Source organism: Mus musculus, chromosome 13, assembly GCF_000001635.26.
Source record: "Mus musculus strain C57BL/6J chromosome 13, GRCm38.p6 C57BL/6J".
NCBI lineage: Eukaryota > Metazoa > Chordata > Mammalia > Rodentia > Muridae > Mus > Mus musculus.
This window is the reverse complement of record NC_000079.6, coordinates 14,126,066-14,147,844: the sequence shown is the minus strand read 5'-3', so window position 1 is coordinate 14,147,844 and position 21,779 is coordinate 14,126,066. Positions and strand designations below refer to the sequence as shown.

Here is a 21,779-nt window from a genome sequence, read left to right as displayed (position 1 = left end):
GTAGAGATTGCCCCACCTGGGGACCCATCCCACATACAGTCACCAAACGTTGACACTATTGTGGATGTCAAGAAGTGCTTGCTGACAGGAGTCTGATATAGCTGTCTCCTGAGATGCTCTGCCACAGCATGGCCAATACAGAGGTGGATGCTTGCAGCCAACCATTGGACTGAGTACCAGGTCTTCAATGGAGGAGTTAGAGAAAGGACTGAAGGAGCTGAAGGGGTTTGCAACCCTAGATGAAGAACAACCATTTGAACCAACCAGAACCCCCAGAGCTCGCAGGGACTAAACCATCAATCAGGAAGTACACATAGGAAGACCCCATGGCTCCAGCTGCATATGTAGCAGAGGATGGCCTTGTTGGGCATCAATTGGAAAAGACAGCCTTGGTCCTCTGAAGGCTGGATGCCTAAGAGTAGGGGAATGTGTCAGCAAGGAGGTGGAAGTGGGTGGATGGGTTGAAGAATACCTGGTAGGGGGGTTGGGGGGGGGCGGAACTGTGAAAGGGGATAACATTTGAAATGTAAATAAAATAAAGAAAACATCCAATAAAAAATAAGAATCTGTCAAAATGCTTAAAAAAAAAAACGAAAACATCCATACACATAAAATTGAATTTAAAAAGAATTTCATCCTTTATTTTAGAATTTTTCAAACACATACAAGTGGGTAAGGATTGTGCAAGTAAGTCTCATTCATACTCAACCACACATCAACACTCAGAAATTCCGTTACTATTTCAGGTCTACATACTTCCTTCCCACCTCTACACAATATATACTTTTATTCATTTTTCATTTTGAGTCTTTAAAACACTTTACTGCAAGTGTATTATTTAAATAGTAAATATGTGATCATCTTTCCTAATTTTAGCCAAGTATAACTGACAAAATAAATTGTATATATAAAAGCATAAATGTGATAATTTGACACAGACATACTATAATAAATGATTGCCACAATCCAATTAATTAGCACATCAGTTACCTCACATAATTATCTTTTTAGGGATTAGAGTGGGGAGAAATACCAGGTACATGATATACTGCAAGAACTACAGCTGTGACAGATGTGAGCCTCTGAAGCTTAGATCCTTTGACTACCACCTCCCCTTCCTTCTCTACTCTCAATTATACATTTATTTCTTAAAACAAGTACTCAAATTTGGTGTTGAAATTTCTGTGATTATCACAATTTGTTGAAGTTGTTTCCATGAACTATTTTCAAAATTTAAGTTCCAGAACTTGAAAACCTAAAAGCTAAATGTCAAGAAATGGACACCTAGTAACAGCTTGTCATAGTAGCATGAATCTGTAATCCCAACTATTAGGAAACTGAAAAAGTACAATTACTGAGTCCACAAGTGTGAGAACAAGGTGGGGAAGAGGAGGGAGAAAAGGAAATACTCAGTCTCTATCTATAGAATCCTTAGAAATAAAACTAAAAATTCAGAACACTTCTCAAAAAAAACCTTCTTGTCAGATGGTGCTGAAGCACACCTTTAATCTGAGCATTCAAGAGGCAGAGGCAGGTGGTCTCTAAGTTCCAGAACAGTTGGAGCTACACAGAGAAACCCTGTCTCAAAAAACAGAAAAGAAGGAAGGAGGGAAGGAGAGAGGGAGGAAGAGAGGGAAGGAGCCATGTTCTCTGAGAAAGACTGCTTTCTTGCCATGTAGAATACATTTTTTAAAAATCCACTTAAATTACTGTAGAAGTCATATATTAGCCAATAGAGCAGCAATTCTCAACCTTCTTAATGCTATGACCCTTTAAAACAATTCCTCATGTTATGTTGACCCACCCCCACCATAAAATTATTTTTGTTGCTATTTTGTAACTGTAATTTTGCTGTTATGAATTATAATGTAAATACTGTGTTTTCCAACGGTCTTAGGTGACCCCCCCCCCCCCGTGAAATGGATGTTAGACCCCCCCCCCCCAATGAGCTCTTACCCCACAGGTTGAGAAACACTACAGTAGATCATATTTAGAAACAAAGAGTATTAAATAATCAAAACTAAGCCTTAGATATACTGACATGGGCAAGCAGGTGAAAATACCTGCTGTCAAGACTAACAGCCTGAATTTAGTCCTCATAACCCATGCAGTAGAAGGAGAACCAACTCCAACAAGATGTATTCTGACCTCTACATATACATTATGACACTCACAACTACCCACCAAAGTAAATAAATAACCCCAAAGACATACAATATATCACTATCTAGTTAGATCCATTAAATATCACATCCCCACAATAAACCACCAGTTATCATACATGACTAAGAAAGTGCTAAGTCTATGATAGCCAATTTAATAAGGAAAGATACTGTAAGACTTCAAAGAGTGTGAAAGCCATCCTCTTCGAAGCATTCCTCTTCAAAAATTGAATTGATAGGGTCATAGTTTAACATCCTAATTTGGAAAACAGGCTCATATGGGACAGATTTTTAAAATCACATGAACAATACTTACAATTTGCCATCTTTGAAAGACCGAACAAGAATATTGTCTTTTTTCACAGCAATCTCATCACTACAGTCAGGACAAACCACCTTTAAAAAATGTATGGAACAGTCATAAATAAAAGTATACTTATAGTTATTTACATATCTGCTATTTAAATGTTTTTGAAGGTGTAGAACAGCACTTTGTGGATGAACCAAGGACAAAGGCCCAGAGTCCCCATAATCTTGAAGACCGTATGTTAAGCCTGCAATAAAAACTAAAAGCTTATAAAATGATCAAATACAAAAGTCTGTTTTTAAAGATTCACCTTACACCTGGGCATTGGAACACATGCCTTTAATCCTAGTACTAGGAAGCAGAATTCCAGACCAGAGAGTTACATGAATTCAATCCTAGAACCCACAGGGTATTAAGAGAGAACTATTAATTGCAACAAGCTGTCTTCTGACCTCCACATTTATACTCCACAAATGTATGTAGCCATGGCATACCTCCCCTTAATGAGTACAATTTAAAAATTAAAATAAGTAATAAATTATTGGGCCAGTGAGATGGTAGATTCCTGAGCACTGTGGCTACACCTAATGATCTCAGGAGATGGGAAGCTAAGAAGGCAGGAAGTTCTTTAGTTCAAAATCAGGCTAAGTGCATAGAAAAGTCATCTCTCAAACAACAACAAGGAAAGGAGGGAGGGAGGGAGGGAGGGAGGGAGGGAGGGAGGGAGGGAGGGAGGGGTAGGGGAAGGACAAGAGAGAGAGAACAACAACGAAAAACCAGAAAGACAGTTAAGAACAGTTCATGCTCTTCGAGCAGAGCCAAATTTCATTCCTAACACCCATGTCGGATGGTTCACAAGTACTTGAGGTACCTTCATATGCATAGCATACACAGAAACACATACACTCACACAATAATTTTCAAAGTTAATTTTGAATTTACAAAAAATGCCTTAAAACATTCCTGGGCTAGGAGATGGGTCAATCGTATTTGCCATGAGTTAGGACCCATGGCAGTTATACAGAAAGACAGGCGTGGTAGCATGACTCAGAAATCACAATACAGGGGAGATCCTTAGTTTAGCTAATCAAAGTCACAATGCACAAGAGTGTGTGCACATGTGGCTAAGTTTTCATACAAGTATATTTTATTTACACAGGACAGTGTTAAATTTTTATCAAAAAACTTCCTTTACTTTTTAGCATTCATCTAAAAAAAAATTTTTTTTACATTTATTTACTTGGGACAGGGAAGGACTGCATATGGATATAGATTAGAGAACAACTGCAGGAGTCAGCTCTCTCCTTCTACTTTAGGAGCTTCAGGACTTGACTCAGGGTTAGGTTAAGTGAAACCTTTACCAGCTGTGTAATGTCTGGCCCAGTAACAGAAAGGTGAGTGCCAATTCCCAAAAAGTCTGCCCTCCTTTTGCATTTTAGACTTCATAGTGAACTTAGGAGTTCTATAAATTTATATCATGATTTTTCTACCCAAAATACCCAGTTTCTTCATTATCAAACTGGTTCTCTTAGACATCACCAAGACTTCTTTGTATTTAAATGATTTAGAAAGTAATCTTTGCTGGCTTATTAAAGCTAGACACTCCTACTGTTTACCTATGAACACCATTAGTTAGAAAAACCAATGTTTCCTGTACAAACTTACCTCATTAAAACCTACTGTTTATAGCTAGGCATAGTGGTGTATACCTGTTAACCTAGAAGGTGAAGGTGGAAGATTCAAGAACTCAAATCCAACCTAATTATATATAGACAGCTGGAGGCCAAACGCCATCACATGAAACCTTATCTTAGAGATGGAGAAGCAGAGTGGATAACTAAGCAGTAAGATGACTTAATGCGTAAAAGCACTCACTGCTCTCTCACAGGACGCAGGTTCAGTTCCCAGTACCCACCTAAGGACTCACAAGTGTCTGTAACTCCAATTCCAAGCAATGCAACACCCTTTTCTGGCCTCCAAGGGTGCACACACATATAAAAGCAAATATTCATATAAATAAAAACTAATTTATGTATTTTATGTATATGGGGACTTTATCTGCATATAAAGCTGGGATCCCAGCAGAGAGTATCAAATACCGTTAGATGGTTGTAAGCCACATTATGAGTGTTAGGAACTAAACTCAGGGCCTCTAGAAGAGCCAGTTTTCCTAGTCTGAGCCATCTCTTCAGCTCCACCCCAATACGTATTTTTTAAAAAACAAAGGATTAAGGTCTTTTATACTCAAAATACTCACCAGTGCAGGAAACCACATCGCTTTCTTTTTCTCCAAGCTAACATAATCTACACAAACAACTTTGCCTAGTAGCTCATCAGTCTGTTTCCTCTCCTCCTCATCGTCATCACTGGATGAGGAGGAAGACTCCTCCTCTGGTCTAGAAAGAGAAAAAAATATAGAACAATCTTATTTACCTTCAGGAAGATAAATATACCAAGAGTTAGCAGTCTGGTTCAATAGTCTGTTAGCAGTCTGGCATCAATAGGCATAATAGTGCACACCTGTAATTCTAACAGTCAGGAGGCCAAGGCAAGGAGAAGTGAAGTTTGAGGCTAGCATGATTTACATAGCAAAACATGTTCCAAAAGATAAAACAAAGATAAGACTAAGGGGAAAAAGCAGAACAGAACAGCCAGTCTCCAACCCCCCGCCCCTAAAAAACGGCTAAAAGACTATACTACACATCTTGGTATTACACTACAAGATAGGAGATCCTAAGCTCAGATCTCCAAGGCATTCAGGAGACAGTCTTCTAGTATTCCCAATACTGAGTAAACTTAAAAAGGGAGAAGGCAGGGGTTAGAGAGGTGGCTCAGGGGATAAGAATACTGTCTATTGCAGAGAACCAGCTTATCTTCCCAACACACTCACAAGCCCCTCCTAATTCCAGTTCCATGGGAACCAATGCCCTCTTCTGGTTTCTGCAGGCAATGCATATACATGGTACCTAAGACATACATGCCCATACATATAAAATAAAACCTTTAAAAAAAAAAGGTAGATTGGGGGGAAAAAAGCTGGAAATTAACAGTAAAGGGGCAAGGATACAATCCAGTTAAGAAACAACCATTGCAGTTCAGTACACACAAAATACACACATGGTTCTTTTGTGCTTCTGTAAAATACATTCAGAAGATAAGCCTGGAGAGGACGGACTTTCTACATGGTGATATTCTATCCCTTGCTTTGGAATCCCTGATTTTAAATATCTTTTGTACTATTTTAAATAGATCCTGATTTTTTTTTATATTCCTTCTTTTAATTTAATCTTTTTTATGGTTTTACACTCCAGATTTTATTCTCCTCCTGGTCCACCCTTAAACTGTTCTACATCCCATACCTTCTCCCCGCCCCATTGCTCAAAATCCAAACAATGGACATCTCTTGTGTCTCTCTCAATGTGAATTCAAATATCAGATTTTTATTAAGACTGTTGTTGGGTTGAAGTTCATTACTGTCTTGTCCCTGCTGCTATTTTTTTCTGCTGTGGCGTTCATCAATGCCAGATTCTTCACTCTGACTTCTAATTGGGGTTGTTTCTAAAATAACTCTTTAAAAAAATTACTACCTGCAAAATTCATGGCGTTTTTGTCTTTAACAGCTGTTTAGGATGAAGACAGATGCAGAGACCCACCAGCAAATATCAGGTAGAGTACAGGGGTCTTGTGGAAGAGTGGGGATAGAAATGAGCAAGCTAGAAGGGTCAAGGACAACACACACACACACACACACACACACACACACACACACACACACACACACACACCTCTACAGAGTCACCTAACCTGGGCCTTGGGGCCTCACAGAGCCTGGCATAACCAGGGATCATGCTGAAGCTGGACCTAAGACCCCAACACATTTGTGGCAAATATGCAGCTTTGTCTTCATGTGGGTGCACTACCAAGTGAAGCATGAGCGGTGTGGGGCTGTCTTGGTTTCTGATCACCTTTCCCCTACCTGGACTGCCTAGGTGGGCCTCACAGTGGGAGAGGATGTGCCTAGTCCTGCTGGGACCAGATGATCCCAAGGGGGAGCGGGTTCCCTTCTCTGAGGAGAAGGGGAGGGGCAATGTGGGGAAGGATTTATAAAGATGGGACTGGAAGGAGAGGAGGGAATTGGAGATTGTGACCAGAATATAAACTGAATTTAAAGAAAAAATTACTAAAAAAAAGAAAAAAGAATACATTCAGGAACACAGAATGTCACACTGGGCTACTAAAATGGGAATTTGTCAACTAACAGAGGAAGAAGGATCTGAAATCAGGTACTATGTTTCCTTGACATTAGAAAAAAGTTGACCTAATTCTATAAAGGAAAAGAGGTAAGAAAACAAAAGGATACTTTATATTGAATTGAATTTCATGACAGGAAAATGCATTTCTAGTTTCAACAAACTACTATTATTTCAGACAAGTATAGAGCAATTTCATACATGATGTGTTGTATATTTTAAAGAGATTAATTTTAGTAGATAATTAATAATGCATAGGTTCTTAAAGACTGAACCACTGGATATATGGACATAAGCAATCATAAAAGGGATATTTTCTGATTTTTACCAAAACTTAAACTGTTAACAGGAGTGCAAATCAGGAATAGATGGCTTTCCTTAGCATGCCCAAAAGCCAGATTCAATTTCTACTACCACATTTATTTAAAAAAAAAAAAAAAAAGAAGAAGAGGAAAACAGTAACTTTTATTTCAAAAAAGGTACATAAAAATATCTTTTGGAATCAGACAGTAGTAAAGTAGCAATCATTGCACAATTTTGTGAGCATACTTAAAATCATAATCAATAATTTTTTAAAAAGCAAGGTTTATAATATGCAAATTAAAGTCACAGACATTCATTTTTCCAAAGGACGCAGCTTATAGTCCTGAGTAAGCTTTGTTACAGAAAGCAAATTTGTTAGGCTTTATTTCTCTTCTGCTGGGGAAGTGACAGCAGAAGCTTGCCTTCCTACTCCAGTGTTACCTTTAACAAGTTACTAAAAAGAAAAACAGTAACGAAGCTAGGAGAGAAAAGCACATGGAAACAGGTCCATAATTCTAAACATTGTATTATTTAGGCAGAATAACACAACTTCTGCCCAGGAATATAGGAAAATAGTAAGGGTGGAACTTAGTTAAGTTACACATTAAGATCAAAAACTTACTTTAAATAATAAACAAGGTAGAAGTTGGTCATTAAAAAAATTATAGGACTTAACTAATGACAGGCTAGAAATGAAGTGGAACAATGAAGACAGATTAGCTAGTATGTGGATTTGTAGCTGTTGAAAGAGAAAGGTATTGGTACAATTAAGTCCTGGGAAACCTAGGAAAACATTTGGTTGTGACATGTTCTTGTTTTACATCCTAGGTTGGCTGGAAATTTGTAATTTACCTGCTTCACCGTCTCAAGAGCTAGGATTACAGGCACACACCACCATGCCTGATTAAAAATACTTTTAAAATAGCCATTGTTAAAATCATAATGAGAACTTTTTTTTTATTATGTATTTTCCTCAATTACATTTCCAATGCTATCCCAAAAGTCCCCCATACCCTCCCACCCACTCCCCTACCCACCCACTCCCCCTTTTTGGCCCTGGCGTTCCCCTGTACTGGGGCATATAAAGTTTGTGTGTCCAATGGGCCTCTCTTTGCAGTGATGGCCGACTAGGCCATCTTTTGATACATATGCAGCTAGAGTCAAGAGCTCCGGGGTACTGGTTAGTTCATATTGTTGATCCACCTATAGGTTTGCAGATCCCTTTAGCTCCTTGGGTACTTTCTCTAGCTCCTCCATTGGGGGCCCTGTGATCCATCCAATAGCTGACTGTGACCATCAACTTCTGTTTGCTAGGCCCCAGCCTAGTCTCACAAGAGACAGCTATATCTGGGTCCTTTCAGCAAAATCTTGCTAGTGTGTGCAATGGTGTCAGCGTTTGGAAGCTGATTATGGGGTGGATCCCTAGATATGGCAGTCTCTAGATGGTCCATCCTTTTGTCACAGCTCCAAACTTTGTCAATAGGTAATTTCAAAAGAAAATGATGGTCACAGAATGCCCTCAAGGTCTAGGCCCAAGACTCTATTGTAGAGAATAAGTAAAGAATAGAATAGTGAACCCTTCAGAAATGTAGGTATCGAGATGGGTATTTCGAGCTCTCAAAGCTCAAAATGCCAAGCAAGGACACTTCGGAACCCTCAGTAACGAGACCAAGCAATCACTGTAGTGAGCGGTGAGCAAAACCAGCTAACAAACAAAAGTAGGCTTCCTCTACAAAACTAGCTCTCCAGCCACCAAACAATATATATGTTCAATGGAATCCAAAGCCCATTTCTCATGGCATGCTGAGATTCTTAACAGAAATTGAGCATTGCAAATCATTAAGAAGCAGTGCCCACATACACTTCATTATCATGTTCAATGTAGAACTATTTTTCTTTAACATTAGAGACTTTCTAATATATCATAACTTTTAGTCATTTTAATAGATCAAATCTTCAGAATATTAAACTTATTTTGAATTTATTTATGTATTTATTTTGGTGTTTTGCCTGTGTGTATATCTATGTCAAAGTGTCAATCCTGGAGTTACAGACAATTCTGAGCTCCCATGTAGTGATAGGACTTGAACCTCCGTCCTCTGGGAGAGCAACCATTGCTCTGCAACCCTAAGAATGTGATTTTTAAATTGTAATTGTAAACAAAGCAGCTAAGTGCAGTCCTTGTGCTGGGGAGTATTTAAGCTGGATGTTTAAATGAAGAGGTAAAAACACAAGAGATCTCTGTGTATGCTGACATTTGATCCCAATGTTTTCATGTAATACATGATTCTATTTAGTATGTGCATTCTACACTTTGCAGAAGGAATGTTCCACCAGCAAAATCTATACAAATACCATCAAGCCTGAACACCCAAATACACAACACCTCTGCTCTTGGACTTGAAGACAACTTAGCCTGCATTTGCTATATAAGCATTATATGTGTATATAAATATGCATAACTTATAATACAAATAAATTCAGTTTTCAAATCTCTAAGAGAGTTTATATTATGATCTTAATTTTATAGATAAATATGAAAAGAGTAGGTTGCCAAAGTCATACAGCTAGTGGTAAAGTGATGAAAACCAGGCCATCAAGCTCCATGCTCACACTACACTAGATAACTGGAATCACTGCTAATGAGATTACCTGACATTTCATACTCACTGATCTGTTAGCACCAATTAGAGTTATTACAACTTAAATAAACTCTCAGAACTATAGAAAAACTAATGATAAAATATTAACTCATTAATTTTCAAAGCTATCAAAACATCCTACAATTCATCTGCTTAAATGAATACTTTGTAGCAATATAACAGACCTGTCAAAACTTAAAATAATCAGATCAAAGTTACACCTAATATTACAATGAAGGTTTTCTTATTAATACCACCATACATTTTCTGAGACAGCCTTAGTATATAGCCCTGGCTGGTCTAGAATTCACAGATCTGCATGCCTCTAGCATTAAAGGCATGTACCACCATATTGAGCCCACCATTTATTTACAGTTTATTTTTTTCTGTGGCTGAAATACATTTAATTTTAAAATGTTATACATAGAAGAATTTTTTAAAAGTTACAATGCAAGTATCCTTAAAATAATCAAGTCACCATCAAAATAACAAGGCAGAGATATTAATTGGCAACTAAAGAAAACGTGTTTCTAGAAGATTCAGTGAGAAATGCGTAACTCAAATTACAGTAAGATAGGAAAGTGGCTAGCAATGAATATCTTTTCAGTGAGGTAATCAGTCTTCTCATTTCCTTCCTCAAATGAAAGTTTGTCATTAAAACTAATTTAGAAAGTAACTTAAGCACTGTAGCTAAGGAAAATCAAACCAGTTAAACAGGAAAAGCCTGTGGAAAGCACACCCTCCTCCTCCCGGTCTCAGAATGATTTCCTTAATCTTAAAATTTATTTTATTTACTTACTCACCTATGTATGTATGTATGTATGTATGTATGTATGTATGTATGTATGTATGTATGTGCTAACTATCTGCATGTGTAGAGGAGTGATAGCCGATGCCCATGCAAGCCAAAAGAAGCCATCAGATCCGCTGGAGCTGGAGTTACAATAATCGCCCAATGTGGGTGCTTAGGACTAAATTCTGGTCCTTTTGAAAGGGAAGCAACCATTCTTAACTGCCAATCCATCTCTCTAGAACCCTGATTTTAATAAGGAAATTATTATTTCAGATAAAAAAATCATAATAAAGATGAATGAGCCCATTAAATAGTATAAGTGGATTTAGCCACCTCACATTTTGAGGGTTCAGAAAAATCAGATTTAATATCTGACTGTTTATACTGAAAGCATTCACTTTTTTCAAGTTTTTAATTAATCCAACTAAATATTTATTTTTACCTGTTTAACAATATTTTCTTTAGTGATTATATATTTTTATTTCTGATATATTAATTTTTAATTCAAATCATTTTTAAAAGAACACTTAAGAGAATAAATTTAAAAATATACTCTGTTGTCTAATCCACTCCAACTTCTTATTGCTTCAAAAAAGTTGTTTTTAACCCTTTCAGGTATTTGTCTCATAGGTACTAAGAAAAAAACCACCATTATAATAAGAGTAAAAGATGAAATTTTACCTATGACATTTGATAAATGCAAAGAATTTAGGAGATTCATTAAAAAAAAAAAGTCTGGTTTCAAAGGAAACAACAGAGAACAACAAAATAGTTCCCATAAAGGTGAGAACTACGAGTGAGCAAGATAATGGCAGGAGAAAGGAACTAGGAACAAAGAAAACACCATGAACAAACTCATGACTCAGAACAGTGATGGGTAACTGACTAGTTCTGCTCCAAAAGCAGCATCAAGATCTATGAAGGAGCCCTGGAGGAAGCCACAGCTGTGAGGCGGGCCTGGCGGGCATGGAGCGCAGCCCCATGCTGAGGAGTCTGCATCGCTATCAGAACTGACATCAGCAGGAGACCTCAGTAACACTTTTCAGTTTACAATTTAAGGATCTATTAAAACAGTACTGGAAAGAGAAATGATTTCAGGTTCACTAACAGTTATGAAAATTGACTTACATATGGTTAGATCTTCTTCCTCTATTTGTTTTCTTTCCTATGACTGGAGTGCCAAAATGCTCAGGATTGGTGAGTGGGAGCTGGTCTAGTGTCTGTGGGTGAGAACACAAACCCAACAAGTTATTACTTTGCAAGTGCTTTCTTCATTTTAAACCAAACCAATGTAATATGCTTATATTTTGAAGTTAGTTTTTTTCATCCAAGGAAGGCTACAATACAACTTTCCTATTGAAAGAAAACTCTAGTTTCAAAGATATTAGAATAAAGATGAATGAGCCCATTATTTGGAGAGAGGAAGAAAAATAAAGCCCTGGCTGCCTGTCTAGGTGATTCATTACCTATATAGTAGGCCACACACACCCCAAAATCACTAAAATACAAAATAACCAAAAGCTTACCCAAACATACACATGAGATAAGACACCTACTTATAAGGGTTAATTCTTAGGATGAGGTCAACAACAGCTCAAAATTTTCCTTGTCCATAGTAAACCATAATCCATAAAAACATTGTAATTAGTAAGCAAAACACAATTAACCACCAAGAGAAGCACTAGCAGCTTCAAAGGGAGATCCAGAGAAGATATATGGTCATTTGGTAAATGTTTTCTACAATAAATCTTTCTTAAAGAAAATGTTTAAAAATGAGTTTTAGTATTTAATTTGTTTTCCTTTTTAATCTGCAGCACACAATATAATTGCCAGTATGAAAATGAATATTCTTTCCTTGATATCATCTATACATCTCATGGGAATGTACTTTTCACAAGTTTTCTTGTGTTTTTTCAGCCTTAATTTCCGGAAAAGTGTATAAAAAACCTAAAGTAGCACTTCAAAGACTACCTAATTACCTTTAACCCTTTAAAGATCAGTGTTGAAAATGTGTCTATTTTCTTTTCACCTAATAGCATGTGTACATACATACACACAAACACTTTTCTTTTTCCTTTTCTGCCAATAAAATGTTTGCTGATGGGAAGTAATTTTGTGAACACTGGGGAAATGATAAATTCTTGGGAAAATTGTCAAGACAGAAGAACTATCTAAGGATATTTCTTAAAGTTACATTTTAAAGTGTTATAAAAAGAGTTGTCTATGAACAGAGTAAAGCACTTGCCAAACACTCACAAGGACCTAGCTTTGATCCTAAGCACTCTGCAAGAGAAACCAAATAACAGATATATGCTACATTCCCTTCTATATACTCTCCTTACCAAGCATTAATATAATAAAATTATAAGATATTTTTGATTGTTTAACTAATGGTTTTGCTCTAATAGAGGGTGAGCTACTCAAGTAGAAATGCCATGTCTACATAGCTCATCAGTGTCCTAAGCACAGCATTGACACATAGGCAGGGATTAATGACTATATCACACCCTATTATCCTAACTTCCCTTAAGCAAAACATAAATGAAAGGAAACAGCAGCAGAAAGAGACAGAGAGAAGATGATCCTCCTTGAAGGTACCACAAACACATAGCTATTGTTCATACTATCTCACCCTATCCCTGACTTATGAACCAATCAGTTTTAAACTCTTATGATAAAAGCAAAACTATTTATTAGATACTTCTTTATACCAAGCCTTCATCAGATGAAAAAATCAGGATTTTAAGCTGCCATATTTACTTACTAGCAATAATTGGATATATGTTCTAAGGGAATGGATTTACATACAAACCTCATAAATGCAGAAAGACCATTTCAACAAGTCACTTGGTCCAAAGTAGTCAGATTTAGCCTTTCAAAACACGGGAATGTATGCTGGGAAAACTGTAATCCCAGCACTTGGGAGGAAGAGGTTCAGGCTACAAGTTCAATATATGTCCAGCCTACAGAGAGAACACCTTCAAAAAGCCAACAAAACAAGAAACCTCTACAATTAAGCCAACCCAAGATACCTACAATTCTAACACTTGGGTGACTCTGAGGAGATAAGGAGGAAGATCAGAATTTCAAGGTTAATGTCAACTAAGGAGTAAGTTCAAGGTCAGCCTGTGCTTTATAGAGAGATCTCATCTCAAAAGAACAAAAAAAAGAAAGAAATAAAACCTCACCTCCAAATATAATCCAGTGATTATTTATTGAAGGCTCTTGTAGAGAAAAGACTGCTGGGAAAAGGAAGAATCACCAAAGAAATGTGGCGATCCCCAAACAGCTTAAAATTTATAGGGCACGTAAATAACAAAAAGACCACAAAGCAAGAACACTCAAGGGAAGCGCAAAAAATAAAGGGTAAGGTAATATAATGGGCAAAAAGCCCATGAAATATATTATATAGGAAAAAGCATTTCCTGTGTCCTTAAGAGAAGATTCTATCAAGTAGGCTCAACAGAAACCAAGACAAGACAGTACAAACCCTAATCTGGAAATAAGCTGTCTACTAAGAAGTGTAGGGAGTGGTAAACTATGAGAAATTTAAAATAAAAATGAAATTTCAATTGCTGAAGGAAGCATAAATATTTTCAAACAAAAAATGGTCTACTATGTAAGTAAATGATCTAAAGTGTCCTGTAACAAACGTTCTTCTAAACAAAGAGGACAGATGTGTGACAGTTCAGTGACACTGTCTATCAACCACTTCTGAGAGAAGGACCTGGACCTTGCATAGTCATGTTACTCTGTATTCGGACTCAAGCTCTGGAATTCAGATCCTTGGCACAGTTTTCTTGGTCCAGCTTTCAAGTAAAGAGCTGACTTTTATGCTACAAAGTAATCTGACTAGTTCTGTCTATCAGTCTCAATTACTAATTAGTTAAGAGTGTTAAAAAACAGTTCATTAACATGCATAATACAGAGAATGTGACAATGCACTCAGCAAAGTCTCTCAATGACATGTACTTGATGACATATGACTAACAAGTGCCCAACTCCCTTCCTGTACCAGGTACTGTAGCAGAACTATGAACAAAGCAGTGAGCACAAAGTGCCTGCTAGGAATATTAGACCCCCCCCCAAACAAACAAAATGCATATGTTAATGTCAGGGAGTATGAAAGAGAAATCAAAGTAAAAGATAAAGATGGTGATTTCAGAAAAGGCAGTCAGGAAAAACCTACAATGTCACTATGAAGTAGTTCCTGATTGTCATCTTTATAGCCTTCTTTTTAAGTATATTTATTAACTCTTAAGATGTCTTAATCAACCTGGTGGGAATACTTCAATAAAGTTATACAGAAATGACCCCAAAAAGCTAGTCATAGTGGTACATGACCATAATCCCAGCACTCAGGATGCAAAAGCAAGAGGACCATAAGTTCAAGGCCAGCCTGGGACTCACAGAATCCCTATTTATTTAAAACAAAAAACAAAAACAAAAGGCAGCATCAAAGTAAATGAATAAGCCTATTTTCTTTGTGGAAAAGTACTAAAATGCCTTAAACACATAACTTGATGTTTTGAACTCGTGGTTTTCAACATAGTTCGAAGATCACATAATAACACATATAGCTGAGAATTTTTTGATTAAAAGGTTTGCTCACTGGATTGAAAGAGCAAAACCTCACTCCTTCCAAAGAAAATAATAATTTGTTCAAGCCAGGCATGGAGACACACACCTCTAATCCCAGTACTCAGGAGGCAGAGGCAGGTAGCTCTCTGTGAGTTTGAGGCCAGCTTGATCTATACAATGAGTTCCAGGGCAACCACAGCCACGGTTACATTGTGAAACCCTATCTAAAACAAACAAAATCAACAACAAAAGAAAACCCACAACACGTGTTCATTCAATCCCATCACTTACTTCACTTTCAGCAAAATGTCTCTCTCCTTTCAGACATAATGAAGATCTTCTCAGTGTCTTCTCATCTCCATCATCAAAAACTGTGAAGAAGGAAAAATGGAAGCAACTGAGAAATTTTTTCTAAGATTATGACAGAAATCATTTAATTTTCTGAGTGCAAATAGTCCCAATTTTAAAAATTAATTTGGAATTCGGTTCATACTTCATGTTTTCTAGCAAATATCTTTAATTACAGTTATTACAATAGCTTGCTATTTCTACCAAAATGCATCTTATAAATAAAAGTGTCCTTCTTGGGCCGATGAAATGGCTCAGAGGATGAAGGCACTTGCTGCTACACCTGCAGACCCAAATTCCCAGTGGAACACAGAATTGACTCCTGCAAAGTTGTCCTCTCACCTCTATACATGTTATGCCATACATTCTCTCTGTGTATCTCTGTGTGTCTCTGTCTGTCTGTCTGTCTCTGCCTCTCTCTCTCTCTCTCTCTCTCTCTCACACACACACACACACACACACACACAAATTAAAGACTCCTTGAAATAGGAAATACAAAACAAAAGGTGGCATTTCAAGAGGAAACAATTTAAATGCTAATTAATTACCCTCAAAATGGTAAAGGAAAGAAAAGCAAGTCTTCCCGCTGGCAGCCAGCCATAGAAGCTAACAAATTTATGCAGCATCTGTCCCCAACCCCCCAAAATATCTACTTCTACATTATAGTAAGTTGCTCAATTTGGGCACTCTCTATATGCAAAATGTATCAAATAAGCTGATGTGTGACAAGCTGAGCCTATAACACAAAAGGAGCTCCAACCTAGAAAGACTCCTTTGCCAGATGTCACAATCAAAAGCTTTTTCCACATACTGCCCAATGTTCCCTGAGGTGGCAAAGCTACAATTTGCTAATTGAAAGTACCGCAATATTTGCTATAAATGACAGAGGTTAATAACTCACTTGACAGTGATGATCACGTCACAATTTAAAAATTACTTTAGATAAAGAATAATCTTCACAGCCAGGCATTGGTGGCACACACCTTTAATCCCAGCACTCAGGAGGCAGAGGCAGCTAGATTTCTAAGTTCGAGGCCAGCCTGGTCTACAGAGTGAGTTCCAAAAAAGTCAGGTCTACACAGAGAAATCCTGTCTCAGAAGAAAAAAAAAAAAGAAAAAAAAAGAATTATCTTCACATGTTGAAGATTTTATAATACAAAGAATTTCAAGAAAACCCCATATTCCTTAGAAATCCTGGACAGAGTATAACTATTTTTAATAAAGTTATCAGATCTGATTTTTAATTTTTTTTTAGTGTGTGTGTGTGCGTGTCCCCTCTAGTCAGGATTACTGTTGCTGTGATGAAATGCCATGACCAAAATTAACTTGGGGTTTATTTGACTTATACTTCTACATCATAAGCTGCCATTGAAGGAAGAGCATAGGAACTCCAACAGGGTAGGAATCTGGAGGCAGAAGCTGATGCATAGGCCATGGTAGGGTGCTGCTTACTGGCTTGCTCCATTTGGCTTGCTCAGCCTGCTTTCTTTTCTTTTTTTTGTTTTTTCTTTAAATTAGGTACTTTCTTCATTCACATCTCCAGTGCTGTCCCAAAAGTCCCCCACACCCTCCTCCCCCCAACCCCCCCCCCCCCCCGTCCCCCCACTCCCACTTCCCGGCCAGGCCATGGCTTTCCCCTGTACTGAGGCATATAAAGTCTGCAAGACCAATGAGCCTCTCTTTCCACTGATGGCCTACCAGTCCAGCCTCTGATACATATGCAGCTAAAGACAGGAGCTCAGGGAGGAGGGGGCGGGGGGGGGGGCGCCTGGTAAGTTCATATTGTTGTTCCACCCATAGGGTTGCAGTTCCCCTCTAGCTCCTTCATTGGGGGCCCTGTGATCCATCCAATAGCTGACTGTGAGCATCCACTTCTGTGTTTGCCAGGCCCCAGCATAGTCTCACAAGAGACAGCTATATCAGGGTCATTTCAGCAAAATCCCGCCAGTGTATGCAATGGTGTCAGTGTTTGGATGCTGATTACAGGATAGATCCCCAGATATGGCAGTCTCTAGAAGGTCCACCCCTTCCTCTCAGCTCCAAACTTCATCTCTGCAACTCCCTCCATGGGCGTTCCGCTCCCAATTCCAAGGAGGGGCAAAGCATCCACACCCTGGTCTTCAGTCCTCCTGAGTCTCATGTGCTTCGCAAATTGTATCCTATATCTTGGGTATTCTAAGTTTCTGGACTAATATCCACTTATCAGTGAGTACATATCATTTGAGTTCTTTTGTGATTGGGTTACCTCACTCAGGATGATGCCTTCCAGGTCCATCCATTTGCCTAGAAATTTCATAAATGCATTCTTTTTAATAGCTGAGTAGTACTCCATTGTGTAAATGCACCACGTTTTCTGTATCATTTCCTCTGTTACATCTGGGTTCTTTCCAGCTTCTGGCTATTATAAGTAAGGCTGCTATGAACATAGTAGAGCATGTGTCCTTCTTACCTTCTCCAATGACTCTAGCCTATGTCAAGTTGACATGAAACTAACCAGCATAGTGTATATATACTTGCATACATATACCATCAACCAGAGGACAACTTGCACAAATTGGTTCCCTCTTCCACCATGTGGATACCATGGATTTAACTCTGATTCAAGTTTGATAGTGCATGCCTTTATCCACAGGACCACATCACTGAGACAAGAGGCTTGTGAACTGAAGCCAGTCTGGACTATACACACACACACACACACACACACACACACACGCACGCACATGTCTCTTCAACTTGAACCTCTATCTACTCCTTAGTGCACAGGAAAATATAAGGATGGTGTCCACATGCTAGTCATTCACCTCTGTAAAGGCAGGAAGACTGGCAGGACAGAAAATGAATGACATTATATCCAACTACTTACAGAAGTTGTTATACGGACAGTTAAGACCACTGAACTCTACAGTTAAAAATCATGAAGATGGAGAAACAAGTTTCTGTAAGATACACTTTGAAGTGGAAATAGCTAGGACTCCACGTACACACTATACTAAATAATTTCAAATTGTATGTACATATAAGCAGCTTAGAAATATTTCTTTTATAACATGGAAGATAACCAGTAATGGTAACAGATTCTATTGTATTAGTAAAGAAAATTTAATCCAGGAAATCTAGCTTTATCTGCATTACTGTAACATAAATTTTGTATAACTAAAAATAAAATTTTAATAAAAAATTGTTGTCTTACCCACAGTATACCAACTTGCATCTGTCAGTTTATTGATAACCGCTTCCTGATAGGCACCATCAAGATTCTTCACTTCCACAATAGCTCCTACCTAAAATATTATGTAAACATTAGAAAAACTTTTGAGGACAATAAGCCAAAAGCAATAAATAGTAACACTGAACTCTTTTTCTTTTTTGAAAATGCATACATGGTATGTTATAGATTGCTGTTTGTATTTTCTGTTCCCTCAAGAGGGGTGCCCTGACAAGGAGTAGACCGTGTACTCAGGTGAGGTCAGGTGAAATCGGATAAGGCAGATAAGGCTAGAGCCTGTGATTGGGCAGTGAAAGGAAAAGGCAGAGCTGAAGGTTTTAGAGAGGGGAAAGAGGAAGAGAGATTGGGGGGTGGGGGGGGGATATGATGGAAGAAGATGGAGGAAGAAGATGAACCAGAACCACATGGCCTGAAAGGAGCCATAAGTAACTAGGGATTTCATAGATGTAATCTAGAAATAGATTCAATAGAGTAATGTAGAGTACATCTGTCCAATCTAGGTGTGCAGCTTGTATTTATATCCACTGAATCTTGTGCTCTTTGCATGGGTATTTTGGGATTGGAGATTTACCACTATAAATCTGGCTGGTATATTATAAGTCTCTAGTGTTTTCATTTCATGGGGCTAAAGGGAGCTGAATGACAGCTCCAGGCATTCCAAGAAAGACTGGTTCAGTTAGCCTAGCAAGCAGAGACTGAGAGGAGCTTGGGAGCGGCTGGGCAGCAGGCTGGCTGCTGGAATCAGGGCAAGGCAGCTGCTTGGGGCTGGCCTGGGTAAAACCACCGATGCTTGTGCTGTTGGACTACAGTGGTGATGAATGAAACATCTCCCGGGGTGATTTGTGTTCAAGATGCCTCAAGTTTTACTGACAATACTTTTCTACCTATTGTCAGTGAAAATGTCCATACACTATGTAAGGAAAATACATCTAAGCATTTCTAAGAAAGCAGTTTTGTCTCTATAGGCCTATAAAGGGGTCTTAAAAACTCCCAGGGGTCATTACAAGCACCGACTGAAAAATAACTGTCTTTCCCACATCCTTCCACCTTTCTTTCAAAGAAGCTAAAGATGGATAGTAGTAATCAAAAGTCCTGAGTTTTTCTACTGCTGACAGGCATTTACAGTACTTTCTATCTTATCATGAAAATGTTGTTTATACTTCCATAGTCCTTATAGTGATGATTTTTAAAAATTCCTTCACAGAAGAGACCTTAGCTCCATAAAGTGACCCAACGGTAAGGAGTTCAGGAAAACTGACAAGTCCTGTGAAGAATCAATACTCACTTTTTAAATCAAGAGTCACATTTTCCTGAAAACTCATTATTCAAAGTGTATTATGATTAAATTACCACCATTTTTTATAAAAGAAGCATGAAACTAAATGATGTCCCCTTCTACCAGCCAATAAAAGCTACAAAATCTATCAGGAAGTAGCTCAAATCCTAGAGACATCACCCCCACCCCCAATCTAGAGGTAAAAATGTACCAATCTTATACCAAAACTAGACACAACTGGATATACAAGTTTAAAATAGTAATAAGACCTCATCAAACACAAAGGAAAAAACAAAAAACAAAAACAAAAACAAAAACAAAGAAACAAAATAAATCAACTATACCACTACTAAGGAAGCCAGACCAGACTAAGGAGAGAAAGACTACTTATGTCTAGTTGCCATTCTTCTACCCCTATGAAACAATGAACAGTTCCTGGTGGTGGGTACCTGTGGGCTTGTAGCACAAGGCAAGTCAGAGAGCCAAGAACAATGGTGCTATGCCTAGGAGGCAGGGATAGGCTTATGTACTCAAATCCAAACAGCACACCTTCTCAACCACAGGCTGAACCTTGATACTGACATTAATGCTTGTGAAACTAGAGTTGAATGACTTCTTTCCTTCAGTTTTCTCTTCTATAGAGTTGTTCTTAAAACTAAATAAAATACTAGATGCAAAAAGACTTGGGACAACACTAGCACACATTAAATACTAATGGCAGCTGAAGTCCTAACTGTATGTGTCTCTGGTCCTTGAAAGTGACAAATGAATACATAAAATTAAAGATGATGCCTATAAAATGGAAATGATAGAAAACTTTTTACAATGTAAGAATTAATAATAAATATTTTCTTTTTAAATGTAGAGTATAGAAGCCCATGGTAACAAGTAAGCTATGCTTTGAACCAAGATCTACAAAATGTTTCTTTACTGTTCTTAGTACTTCCTAAAGATTCCTCAAGCCCAGAAGGTGGACCTTTTCAGACAGGGTGGTTTCCCAAACTCCCTGTAAGTGGCTTACCAGCATACAAGAAGGCAAAGCAACACCTATCCCATGAGTGAATGAAAGGGATCAACCTCCAAGTTACCCTTCAAAAGCTTCAATCTGCCAGTGGGTGGCTCCAAAATCAAGAGCTCTGGATTTTGCTTGTATTTGCTTACTCTTTAGAGCATCTTACATCATAAACACCTCTCATTCCTAGAAAACCCATTCTTGCAGTAAAACACCTGAATGCAAACAGTCAACCTCCTTAATGCTCATTTCATTTTTAAACACAGATTTTGCTATCACTTCAGATATGATTTAATAGTAAATATATTCCAAGTAGTCTTTTTAGAGAAAACTATGTATTGAGTTAAAAATGAACAGCCAGTGCATTAAAAGAAAAAAGATTAAGTGTCATTCTCCAATCAAAACTAGGGGTAATGACAACTCACCTTCAGTGGGCCCTTTATGTGGTCATCCTGAACTTCCACTGTTGAAGAATCGTGTCTAAAAGTCACCTAGAAAATACGAATCCAATTAATTACACACCAAAAACAAAACAAAAACAAAGCAAAAAAACAAACAAACAATAGCAGCTCATGCATGTACAAATATCACAAACTAAATAAAGAACAACTAGTCTAAATAAAAGCCCAAACACTAAACAAATGAACAGAAAATTGTTTAAACAGATTATGTTTCTTTTCAAAATAAAAATAATCACTGCTAGACACTACAACTACAAGGCTGGATATTCCATAGTGTATTTTACTACTTACTACCGTTTTAAAAAAAATGATTTTATTCATTTTATCTATATGAGTACACTGCCTCTGTCGTCAGACACAGGCATCAGATCCCATTACAGATGGTTGTGAGTGACCATGTGGTTGCTAGGATTTG

The 21,779-nt window shown here is 37.8% G+C and overlaps 1 protein-coding gene across 11 annotated transcripts in view; it reads right to left on the bottom strand.

Annotated features, from left to right (window-relative positions):
• The window catches only part of Arid4b (AT rich interactive domain 4B (RBP1-like)), a 135,995-nt gene that overhangs the window by 51,759 nt on the left and 62,457 nt on the right, over positions 1 to 21,779 (bottom strand). For 9 of the 11 annotated variants that reach the window (XR_003950495.1, XR_003950496.1, XR_003950497.1 and 6 more), the window contains exons 4-9: positions 21,329 to 21,394; positions 18,580 to 18,670; positions 15,330 to 15,409; positions 11,586 to 11,677; positions 4,727 to 4,865; positions 2,479 to 2,558 (exon numbers count right to left, since the gene is read on the bottom strand). Coding sequence is in view for 6 of the 11 variants with exons in the window: in XM_017315648.1 (XP_017171137.1) it covers positions 2,479 to 2,558; positions 4,727 to 4,865; positions 11,586 to 11,677; positions 15,330 to 15,409; positions 18,580 to 18,670; positions 21,329 to 21,394 (548 nt within the window). In the remaining 5 variants the exon portion in view is untranslated. Of the gene's footprint in view, positions 1 to 2,478; positions 2,559 to 4,726; positions 4,866 to 11,585; positions 11,678 to 15,329; positions 15,410 to 18,579; positions 18,671 to 21,328; positions 21,395 to 21,779 lie in introns of those variants that run through there. The other 2 variants (XM_030247479.1, XM_030247480.1) reach the window with 1 other exon arrangement.